Here is a 12,257-nt window from a genome sequence, read left to right as displayed (position 1 = left end):
TTACGGTCACCTAGTTTATTGCTTCTGTATCGGTCATGCCAACGGCAGAGCTTTGCCCACAAAAAAAGTGGCGACCGGGCAGGCTTTGTGCAGGCAGCTGGCGTCTAGGACTGTCAGAGCCGATCAGCGTTCGCCTGGCACCTGCGGCCACACGCGCTCGGCCGAGAGGAGCTGCTAAACAGGTGACACCTCGCGTAACTGTGGTGGGGAATGTCACCGCGAATGCCCCGGTCCAGAGATGGCTCCATGCGGAGGCCAATGGCACCATCCCGGAGCGACCATCTAAAAATAACCCATCCCTGGCCTGCATCCGAAAGCACGGCGGTGATGGGATTGGCAGCAATAACAATTGCAAATAAAAGGAGAAAAAAAACCCACAAAGCCAACCAACGTCAACCCAAGAAAACCTCGCCCAACCAGACTGGGGGAGGATGCAAGGGGGAGGGCAGTCTCTGGAGCATCTTCTCCTTGTTCTTGGGTGCGCTGGCGGGTTCTGACTAGCATGAAAATTCGTAGCGACAAGCTGTGTCGCACAGGGGGAAATCGATCAGACACACACAAGGAGAACCCAGTGTAGATTCGGGACAGCAATCCAACTTCATTTCTCAGATCAATCGTCCACCATCTCAGTGGCAGTGACAGCAAGCTGGGAGAAGAGGGCAGCCTGGAAAAGGAGGCTGTGAGCGCCGAGTGGGTGGTGGTGGTGGTGTCCGGGGTGGCACAGAGGAGGAGGCGGCTGGCCCCCTACATGGCTGGCTGCCGCGGTGCCCATTGAGGAGGCTGAGGGTTGAGGTGGGGTGGTCTCAGGCTGGGCAGGAAGGTGGTGATCCTCTGGATGGGACCATGGTCCCGCAGCTGAGCACCCTGGTGGGGTGCACCGTCCAGTCCCATGACCCCCCTGGCCAAGGCTTGTGCCATTTGTCACCTTGCCTGTGACTGTCTTCGGGCCATCAGTGTGCGAGCAGCCACTGCCAGCATGGGAAAAGGGTGCAGGGAAAGGGGTGCAGCGGGACGGGGGGTTGTGCTCCCCTTTCCTGTGAGTGCCAGGGCTTAGCGGGCGGCTTGACGTCAGGAGGCAGAGGCAGGGAGGATTTGTGAAGTAATGTAATTGAACATGTGCAGATAATTATGTCTCATTACATAAGCCCGTTGCAAAAACGGCGCTTGGAAATGCCACATGAAAGAGCCTATCGTTCCGCATTAATTTCTCTGTGCGCTGAATTTATTCCCTTTCTGGCTTTTTAATACTTGGAGAGTAAATGAATCGCAGGCTGATCATGATAAGAGATGATACTTTTGTATAAATTAAAATACCCCCAAGGAAAGAGGCTGAGCTGATTATGGTTGCAGTTGGCTTGGAAAATAACAGTGGGCTGGGTTAAGCCAAAATTTGGGGGGGGAGGGTAGCTCCTGGGGATTATGAGGCAGGGAGGGGGCAATGGGAGAAAGGAGAAGAAAGAGGTAGTGGAAACTCAAGAGCTGAATAGGACGAGGAGGGCTGGTCTGGTATTTCTGGGTGTGGTACTGGGAGAACCAGTGTTACCACGAGCAGCACTGGGAACCAGTGAGCTGAGAGCGGCAGGGGCTCAGCGGTCCCCCCTGCACTTTGCAAATGGGGACCCAGGATGGTGGCATCTAATGGCTGCTCAGGCTGTTTTTTTAGGAGGGCAGGAGCTCAAACTGGCCCAAATTGGATGTTGTTCAGAAAGGGACAGGGTGGCAAGTGGGCAAAGGGACCGCCTGGGTTTGGGGGTTATGCCTCATTTCCCCATAAAGCTGTGGTAGGCATGGGGAGCAAGGCAGGGAGTCCGGAGCTGAGCAGATAGTTTAGGAAGCATCTTCTAGGTTGTCTCTCTGTCCCCGAATGTTTTGCTTCCCCCACATCCCAGGCAGCATGCTCCCCTGTAGCTTTTATTGTCACTTAATGTCTTCCCGTCCCGCTAGGTCCCTTGGCTGACCTCAGTTTGTCCACCCCCAAAGTATGGCTGCCTTCCAGAGAGCATTGGTCCCAGGCAAGGTCCTGGGGAGCTGCTCAGCACAGGCAGGGTAGCTGTCTCATAGCAAGCAGGGCTTCCCTGCCTCTTCCCTGAACCCTTTAATGCCAAGGACAGGCAGGGGGATGCAGAAAAAAGCTGCTAGTGACACAGAAAGCTGCCGTCCCCACATCACCCGAACATCCCCGTGAGCTGCTGGAAGGAGATGAGCCGAAACCTAGTCAAGAGCCCTGTCACAAAGATGTCTGCATGGGGCTGAGGTTAAGTCGTCCCAGGAGCCCGTCAGGGCTGGGAAGTCAGCGGCAGGTTGCCCAGCTCCACCGCTACAAACCTTGGCAGGGGAGACAACGCTCGAGGTTTGCCTTCCTTGATGGATGAATTTTTAAATGCTTGTAAGTCATGACAGCTGAGGAAAGGAATCCACCCAAAGCCCTGTTCCCTCCATGGCTCTGCTGCTCGACGGCTGACAGACCGCTCCGCGGGGCGGAAAGGGCTGGAGTCAGTTCTGCATCATTAGCAGGATAATGGGCGATGTCCCAGCCATCACACTCTCCGTGACCTGCAGTGATGGCTGAGGCAGAGCGAGAACAGCCACCTTTTCCCCCGCAGGTGGAGAAGGTGTTGGGCAGCACCAGTCCCTGCAAGGGACGGGGATGCTCTTGGTGATGGAGGGGTGGTAGAGGCAGGAGGCCTCTTGAGGATACCCAGCCTTGGGTAGCACTGAGAGGAAGCAGCGACCGCTCCCACCTGAAAGGAGGGGATGTTTGAGGCCTGATACAGACCTTTTTGCAAGCTTTGAGGTTGAGGGGTTTTGCACCGTTAAGTGAGAGGTGTTAGGTGTCTGGTCCCTCTGGACAGTGCTTGTTTGTTGCGCGCATACCCAGCTGGAGGTCCCCGAGGCTAGGGGTTTCAAAGCATTTAGATATCCAGGTTCTGGTGGGTTCCAGTAGAAGTTGGATCTTTATTGCCATAATCCTCTGGAGGATCCCAACCCAAAACATCGCCCTTCCTGCCACTGCCCCATGGCGTAAATCCACAAAGTTCCCCCTTCTGCAAATGAATGAATGAGCTATAGTCATCTTAAAGAAAAACCCTTTCAGAAATTTCTTTTTGGACTTTAATTTATAGATCATTTAAGTCTCAAATGAGGAGCTATTTTTAAAAGTTCATCAGAGTACAAGGTTTTTGATTTAAAAACTGCTGTTGTGCAGAGCTGTGCCTGTTTCCAGAGCAGTGTGTGTGACCATGATGGTGGTGGTCAGTGGCAGGTTGTGCTGTTGAGTTTTGCATCCACTCTTGTCAGCGAGGATGACTGGCCACTGGTACCTGTAGAAGGTGAGACCTCCTTGCTTGTGCTGAGACCCTTTTCTCTAAGAATTTGAGACTTGAAAAGAAAGTTGTTGCTGTATTCTTCAGCAAGCTACTGTTCACCATCATGATCAACCTACAGTTCATGATCATGATCATGAGCTGGGATATGAAAGTTGGTCTGACAGGGCTTCAGTGCCTGAGCTCCACTCATACAGGGATGCCTTGGTGTGTCCTGAAGACTGCTGCCGTGACCCTTGGAAAGTGATGGCCAGACAAGGCTGGATTCTCTGGTGTGTAATAACAGCTTCAGTGAATATCATAAGGAGGTCCTGATACAAGCTCTTAAAAGCTCAGAAGTCTGAAACCACTTTGAGGCTACTCCCCATCTGTCAGACTTGCTGGTATCTGGTGTGTTTGGAGGCTGACCTGACACCCTGCCCTATTGACAGTGGGACAAGGATTTGGCCATAGAAGGTAGGACATTGAGACAGCCTCCATGCGAAGCAGAAGGTGCCTTTAAAAATTGGCAGAAAGTCATCTCCCAGCCCCATGTAGGAGTCCTGGGCAGAGAGCCAACCAGACTTGCTGGAGGTGACAAAAATGCTGTGAGACTTGTGGAAACGGGCACCAAAACCAGTTGCTTCAGCAGTCCATTACCAGGGCTCCACCACTTGGACAGCCACCAAGGCCTTGCCTGTGCTCTGACACCAGAAGGTGTCATATGAAGAGATGTCGTGGAGACCATTGCTCTGTCTTTGGCTTCTCCCTCTCCTGAAGAAGTCACGGCTGTGTGCAGGGGCTCCTCAGAGGGTCTGTGAGGAGCAGCAGCCTCCTCAGAAGACTCTTTCATCTTTGAGGGAGATCCCAAGGGATCTCCTTGCTTTGGAAAGAGGCAGGGCCAGCTGGGTGGAATCAGGTGCATCCTTCACGTGGCTCGGTCAATGCAGCAACGGTGTGAACTCCAGGAAAGGAGGGATGAGTGTGGATTGTGCCTACATGCCCTCTGCCTGGGGAAGGATCTGGCCTCCTCATGGACAGCTTGTCCATATCGAAGGATAGCATCAAGATGATAAAGTCATGGCCAACCTTGAGGCCTCCTTTCCATCGCTTGACCCGTAACTTGGGGCCTTTGCAGGCTGGGGGAGCAGAAGGGCGTGAGGTCTGTGGAGGGTGCACCAATCCAGGTCAGCCTCTACCCAGCATCCTCTTGTCTTCCCACTGGATGCCACCGAGGTGGTCATCTGCAGTGCAAACTCCTGCAACACATGAAGGCTGATTCCCAATGTCAAGTGCAGTGGGGCTCCCCAGCATTTTGTGGGGCAGTGTGCTAAACATCGAGGCACCGCAGTCGCTGTCTGCAAGACGCTCTCCCTCTCGCTCCTTCCAACCACGGCTGGCACGCAAAAGCCTCGCTAAAAATAGTTGAGCACAATAGGGACGGAGCCCTGCTCCATGCGGCCCCCTCCGCTCTCCCCCCTCCTGCTCGCCGTAATGACCCCACAAACACTAAATGGCATCTGAGTGCATTAAGCAGCAAACTCTCCGGTGACATAGCAATTACGGCTCTGAAATAGATTTGGTGCGTCACAGAAGATAAGGGTTTTGAAAGTTTCTGTTGTGATTATAGCTTGTAACTCCAACAAATAACAGGCTTGGTAATAAGAGGCTGCCAGCACAGCTATTGTGGTTCTCTCTCACTGATGGCACGTAAATTGCTATTAATGTCCTAAGTGTACTTGAATATGCCAGTCTCGGGGCGGTGGAGTTGGCTCTGTGTCTCTCTTTACGCAGCCTGTCATTGTCGGGCTGATAATCTACAGTAATTGCTGCCTCTTGCAGCGGTCCAAGATGTGTAAGGGTGGATATTGCATCTCGGGGAGCGCAGGGATGGTGGGTCGGGGCCTGGGCGTGGATGGAAGCTGGCGGGGATGGTGGGCACGGCAAACCTGGGGTCTCTGCAGGCGGCAGGCACGTGGGGCTGGTAATGTTTGCGCATAGTCTGATTTCATGCTTGCACCCAAGGTGAAGTGGAATGGGATTTGCTAACCTGCTAGCAAGCTCAGGTTGTGATTCCTGTCTTCCTTGCTGTTGCTTGAACCCCTTTGCAAGGGAGCGTTTGCCACGCTCCCATGTGCGCATGGAAGAACACACAAGCTTGTTGTGTGTGTGCACGCCTCTGTCTTTTTTGCTTTGTGCATGTTCCGCTGTGAGGTGATCTCATCCCTCAAAACGTGGGTTCCCATGGCTCGCCTGTGGTCAGCTCTTTGCTCCCGTCTCAGCTGCCTCTTAGGCAGGCAGGAGCTGGTCGGCAGCATGGACGACCCACCGGCGAGTCCTGGACAGCTGCTCGGTGCTTCGGAGCGATGAGGGTTTTCCTACCCTTACCCCACTTTGGGGGTCTGCGGGGTCCCAGCTGGTGGGGCCAGTGATGGATGTCCTGCACCAGGAGGCAGTGGGACAGGCAGCCAGAGAGGCCAAAGCATCCTGGGCATGTCTAAAGCGGGACGGCGGCTGCTACTGACTCAAGCTCGGGCAGTAGTTGGGAAGGATTAATTAGCCAAGCACTGAATCAATGTCAGAGCAAGCAGAGGAGGTTGGGTGCAACATCTGCTCCTCTCCAAAGGCGATGGCAGCCACAGAGGAGCAGCTTCTGTGCGCTGCTGGCTCCTGCCTGCGGCAGCCAGGGCCTTCCAGTAGCTCTGCTCTTGAGAGGCTGGAGAATTTGGCTCTGCATCTATTTTTAGAAGAAACAAGTTGTCCACCATGCTTTGCTGTACAAACCCTTGGAACAGATATGGTGGTGGCACCTCTGTTGTGCTGTGGCTTGGGGTCCCTCGAGGAGGGGTGATGGGGAGTGTGGAGGACCAGCCCCAGGGCAGCAGAAACTTGTGGTTTTACTGCAAAGTGAGGAGGGGGAGGCTCTGCATTAGGAGTGGAGAGGTAGCCCAAACCTCCGAACAGGGCGTTCATGGGGCAGGATTGGTGTGTGGGCAGCATGTCTTCCCCGCAGCAAGGCTTGGTGCTGATGGCTTCCCTCCACACAGGGACCACACAGCAGGAGGGGTGCCCAGAAAGGTGGTGAGGGGGACGTGGAGTGATGCTGGGGGACACAGCATGGCTCAGAGGTCCCTTGGGACCCTTTGCTCGTTCTGCATGTTCATAGCATCTGCATCCAGATGACATCCCAGGTGGGGTTTCTGAAGTGAGGCATTTGCTATTTTCCTCCTTCCCTATGGGGTCCTATTTGGGAATAAAAAAAATCCAAACAACCAGAGTTCAGGGTTTCTGCAGAAAAATATATTTTTTTAAAGGAGACAACTTCCATGAGCACTTGCAATTTATCAAAATCCCTGTTTTTGACAGAATTGTTTCTGGCCCCATCCCACTGATGGAGCCCTGCAGTCCGTGGTGGGGTGGGGGAGCCAGAGGGGACATCTTTGCTTCCTACATTGGCCCCTGCCGAGGGAGAAGCAGAGAGGTCCGAGGCGAATGGGCAGCTTGGGTAGGGCTGGGCATGCCGTTAGGTGACTGACGTCTCCGTGTCTCCCTTCCCGCAGGCTAATGGAGGTTGGCAAGACGCTACTACCCCGTCGTCAGTGACCTCCCCCACAGAAGGCCCTGGCAGCGTTCACTCTGATACCTCCAACTGATCTCCCAGCAAATTGCATCCCTGGCTGAGCCGGCCCCGGCGGGGGCGGGAGGGGAGGGGGCCTCTCCTAACACCGCAGCAGTCAGACTGGAGGTGAACCCAATCAGCACATACAAGAAGACTCCTTCTCTTCTCTTCTCTTCGTCGGGATGCTTTTTTCAGCCAATCTGGACACTTCTTTATACTCTCTTCCCTTTCTTTTCTGGGTAGAAGCCACTCTCCCTCTCCCTGCCACCGCCACAACACCACCCCCTTCCCCTCACCCCTTCCCACCGAAGGATGTGTCAACAGGTAGAAGGATTTTAAGGAGGAAAAGCAAAAATCAACTGCCGCCACACAAAACAACCCGAGAGCAGTGTACGGCCACGTGCTGGGCATCTTTCTGAGGAGCCACAAATGTACCTCAGTCACGTCTCGCTCCTTTACTAGCAGGCAGCACCCCTCGCCACCCCCGTCTCTCACGCTACCTCTCCGTAGGGAAACGCCACCACAGCCCCGCTGCCACCTCGTCTCTGCCAGCCCTGGCTGCAGCCAGCGCATCTCCTCCCCGCGCCCAGCCCTGCCTTGGTGAGCTGTCCCTTGGGCACTGCCGGTGACAGGGCAGGTGGATGCAGCCCACTGTGCACGTAGGAGAAGGAGCCGGTGTGCTCTCCTTCGCTTCCAAAAGGTACCGGCCCATTCCCAGCCCTGGGAAACCAATGACTCTTCCTGGTCCCTGACCTGCTCCACTGCACATCCCAAAGCTGGATGAGCCATGAAACCCTGCCATCCTCCTTGCCCACTGTTGAAGGGGAGGAGAGGAGGGAAGGAAACGAGGCAGAGGTGGACGAGAAATGGCCGTAACTGATAACAAAGGCGCTGAGCACCTGTGTGGTGTTGTACGGGATCAGGCATAGATGACTGATGGGACCCCAGCAGTTTTCTCACAGCACCTAGGGAGGCCGGCGGTGGAGTTTTTTCTGGTGAGGAGAGTGTCACAGGGTGTTGGCTCGTGTTTTTGGGAGCGTGCTGTGCTGCAGAAGAGGAGGAGGTGGGTTCCCCCGTGCAGGCAGGACCCACAGAGGTTGATGGCACCTGCTGCATTCCCAAAGCCCTGCCAGGCAGGCAGCGAGGGACAGGCAGTGGGATCCCAGGGGCTGGATGCGGTGGGGTGAGTGCGTTGGGTGCTTTTGGTAACACTTAATGCAACATGTTTGCTTGAGGGTGAAGGCTCTGCAAGACGGGTGGATGCCCTGCTTGGGGATGTCTTTCAACTGACACTGCTGGTTTTATCCTGGGAGTGACATCCCAAGTTGTGGGAGCACTCGTGGGGTTTCTGGTCTGCTTTTTGGACAAGTGGTGATGGGTGGTAAGCAAGGCTTCATCTTGCTGAAACACCCCTTCAGGCAGCTGACACTGGGAGGACACGGCTTTTGAAGAGCGGGGTGCGGAGGCACCGGTTTGCCCCAGGCAACAGGCTGAGCTTGGTGCTGGGGCGGTACTTTTGGCCGCTGGTTCTTCCAGCGGGCGCAAGGAGGCTGAGCTTGGTGCTGGGGCGGTACTTTTGGCCGCTGGTTCTTCCAGCACGCGCAAGGAGGCTGAGCCAACCCACAGCAAGACCCTAGGTGTCATTGGGACCGGTGTGGGTGCAGCATGTCTGGCACCTTGTGATGGATCCAAATACCTCTTGGCTGTATCTCATGCTCTTGCACATCCATGCCCATGCTGGTGCCAGCTGTCTTGAGATGGGAACTGCCAGCGCAGACCAGCGTTAAGCAGGAACCATTTAAAATTAAAGCTCTGCCAGAAAAATTTCCACCTTTCTGCTGGAAAAAAATAATGGTGGTTGGCCTGCAGACCACAGCAGTGGTGTGCCCACGGCTCTGACACGCTGTCACCTTGCAGCGTGGGGCCAACAGGATGACTCGCCTGAAGTGGAGGTGAAGCCTGCCTTTCCCTGGGGAACAAGCCCAGAAGGCTCCAAAACATCCGCTCTGAAATTTGTGACCTTCCCCCAAATACGAAAAGTCCCAATGCAGTGGATTTTTTGTTTCTGAGCTGGCGGGATCAGAGTAGAACACAAAAGGTGGATGAGAAACGGCACAAGCTGCTCCTTGCTTAGTTCTTACGTCTCCAGCAGTGAGACACTTTCTGCTCCTCTTTTTGCATCCGTGCCTGGGGACGCAGACGGTGCCGCAGAGCGTGCTGCAATGTGCGAGGTCTAGGGCTGCCTCCCAGCTGGGAATGTGTTAAGAGCAACGAGAAGGTTGTTTCCCTGTGAGGACGGTTAGGAGGTGCTGCCCATCTTTGGGAGCTGCCATGCACCTTCCTGCTCTCCTCCTCCTCCTCCTGTGGCCTCCCTCAGTGCAGCCTTTTAACCATTTCCAACTTATTTTACATGAAACTGTTCCAGCAAAGCATTTCAGGGACGTGGGACTGGGTCAGGTCTGTTCTCCAGAGCGGCAGCAGCGCTATGCTTGCAGGAATGCCACGGTACCTCTTGGAAACCAACTGGGGATGAGCCAAAACCACTGACTTACCGGAGCCAGCCTGTGCCGGCGCTGCCTTCCCCTGCCCTGCAACCGCTGCCCCTCCTGCCTGCACCCCCTGCCCGCGGCACCCCCTGCCCGGGCAGGGCACGCGCTCCTCCACGGTACTTTCCAGATCACCTCCTGGTTCCCCGGTTGGTCCCTCTGGTTCGCGTTGGCATAGCTGCTCGCTTGACTTTTTCTTTGCTTTTAATTGGGGGTGGGGTGTTTCTCCTCCCCTTACCCTTGCCCCAACCCCAAGTGTTGTGGGTTTTTTCTTCTTCTTTTTTTTTTTTAATTATTTTTTTCTGCCCAGAAAAACCTGACTTCGATACCAAAAAACCAAAACAAAACAAAAAAACAAAAAACAAACAAAAAAACCTGCAGAAACTCAAAAAAAATAAAAACAAAAAAAACCCACAAAAAAAACTCGACGACTCTTTCAGCTTTATTAACATTTTCCATTGTTTCTTGCGATTTGTGTCTCGTTCTTTGTAGTATTGATGATAACGAACATTTGATAATGAATGTTCTTGTATATTCAGATAAAGGAGAAAAAAAAAACCAAAAACGCAGTCGGAATTTAATAGTGTTTATAATAAAAGAATAAAAAATTACCCTCTTAGCACGCAAAATTGAACAGGGGGAAGGTCCCGTCCCTGTTCTTTCTGTGGCAACAAGCGCTTCATTCCTGTATAGTTTATAACATCAAACTACCTACATTCATCTTTTTTTTTGTCCGTTTGTTTTTCCCATGGTTTCTTTTTTTTTTTTTTTCATTTTCTTGCATTTGTGAATTAGTTCAAGAATGCTAGAAAAGTGTAGAGTTGTGCACACTCATTTCTTCTTACACAATGTTTAAAAAGTGACGGTAATTCATTTTGTAAAACTTTAAAAAGAAAAAAAATGGTTGGAATAGTGAGCATTAATAGGTACAGTCTAACACTTTATGTTTCTTAACGTTGAGACCCAGAAATTACGTTTTATTTTATTTTTTTGGCATTATTTGGGAGGGGAGGGGGGCCTTTGATGATGATGCTGAGTTTATTTTTGACCTGTCCCAGACGACGGCCTTGCCGCTTCCCCTGCGCTTTTCAGCTGTGACCCAAGTGATGTGAAAAGTGATGGTGGTATTTTTGGGGGGGGTGTTTCTCTTTCCCAGGGGGGATCCCCACTCATTTTGACACCCAGCCCCAGAAGATCCTTGGGTGGCTGCTCTGGGGCTGCAAGGGGGGATTACGTCTCCAGAGAGGGACGTAATGCCAAGGGGGTGTGGGGAGGAGATGCGGAGGGGTGACGGGGAGTCGGGTGCTGAGCCCCTGTGGGTCTCCGTGCCTGGGGCTGATGCTAAGCTGCCTGGAAGTGATGAAAGGGCATGAATCCTCCCCAAAATCTGTAGGCAGTGGTGGGCTTCAGTACCCTTATCCTCTGCCCTGAATCCTGGCAGCACCCTTGCCCTGAGGGTTTGCTGCAAGAGCCCTGCCTTGGAGGCCCCATCAGCCCAACCACAGCTCTGGGCCCAAAAATGGTGGGTTCGGAGCAAGGAAGGTACCAACCTCATTTCAGCCATGGACCATGGACCTTGTTGAGGACGGGGTCTCACAGCCTGGCCCCAAGTCCCGGCTGCACAGGGATGCTGGGAAGGATGAGGGACAAGGGACGGGATGTGGCAGCCCCCCAGCCATGATGGGACACAACCAAAATGCCCCCAAATACAGCCTGAAATCTCGGTGGCTGCGGAGCGGGGTTCAAGGAGGAGCGCTGAGGAAGATGCTGGTTGGCATCACTTTAGTTTTCTCTTAAGACAGTTTCCCTGCTCCACATCCCCCCCAAAAACCTGAGTTTTTCACATCACTGAATGGTTTAGGGTTTGGGGTGTTATTTTTAATCCCAAGGTTTCCTGGAGTTCTTTTGTTTTCATACACCTTTATTATTATTATTATTATTATTATTATTAAATGATGTAAATCAGATGTTGCCTGGGGGGTTGGTTTTGTTGGTTTGCTTTTTTTGTTCTTGCAAAGCCCTTTCTATCCCTTGTAAAGATGATCCAGTTGTTTTGAGTTGCTTTTTCTTTTCTATTTTTTCCCCCATCTTTTTTTCTCTTCCTAATGGATTCCAAATATTAAAAAAAAAAAAGAAAAACCCTAAAAAAAAAAAAAGACTCTCTGTTCCGACCTGGTTTTGAAACTTTAAGCTTTTCTGCTTCTGTAAAGAAAAAAAAAGGCCTCTGTCTTTCTGATCCCAATTGAGACTTTTATGTTCTATGACGATACTAACAAGGTGTAGGTTTTACAGTTTCCTGATTTGTACTGGTAATGCATATTCCAAATAAATAGTTTCTTTTGTTGCAAAAAAAAAAAAAAAAAAAAAAATTAAACTAAACCCGGTGTATTTTTTGGGAGGAAAAAGAGGAAAGCGAGATGCCCTGGGGGTTTCCCCCATGGGGATGCAGAGGGCAGGAAGGGTTTGGGTTGCAGTGGGGGGGTGAGCAAAGGCAATAGCCCAGTGTTCGGTCCTGCTCCTGGTGGTGGGAGCTTGGGAGCCAGAGGGATGCGATTCAGAGGTGATGCCTGATGCACAGCATTCCCACTGGTCCCAGCGCCTCCCCCCATGCCTCAGTTTCCCTGGGCACATGGATTTGTCCACTCAAAAAGCATATTCAATTTTTCATTTTCATTGCTTGTTCACTGCTTTTTTTGGACTTTTTAGTGCACTTCTTTCCAAAAAAGCTAGAATAGAGTTTTTATCACACCCAAGGATGGGGCAGGGCTGGGGAGCAGGGGAAGGGTTGGT

General features: G+C 52.5%; 1 protein-coding gene across 4 annotated transcripts in view; it reads left to right on the top strand.

The window, feature by feature from the left end:
- Nucleotides 1–11,771, top strand: part of PBX1 (PBX homeobox 1) — a 136,594-nt gene extending 124,823 nt beyond the window's left edge. For 3 of the 4 annotated variants that reach the window (XM_082312075.1, XM_082312074.1, XM_082312076.1), the window contains one exon: nt 6,863–11,771. Coding sequence is in view for 2 of the 4 variants with exons in the window: in XM_082312074.1 (XP_082168200.1) it covers nt 6,863–6,955 (93 nt within the window). In the remaining 2 variants the exon portion in view is untranslated. The remainder of the gene's footprint in view (nt 1–6,862) is intronic. The other variant, XR_014228192.1, reaches the window with a different exon arrangement.
- Nucleotides 11,772–12,257: the final 486 nt, after the last annotated feature.

This window comes from Platalea leucorodia (genome assembly GCF_965183815.1).
Source record: "Platalea leucorodia genome assembly, chromosome: 5".
Classification (NCBI taxonomy): domain Eukaryota; kingdom Metazoa; phylum Chordata; class Aves; order Pelecaniformes; family Threskiornithidae; genus Platalea; species Platalea leucorodia.
Note: the sequence above shows the minus strand (reverse complement) of the source record. Positions and strands in the feature narration are given on the sequence as shown.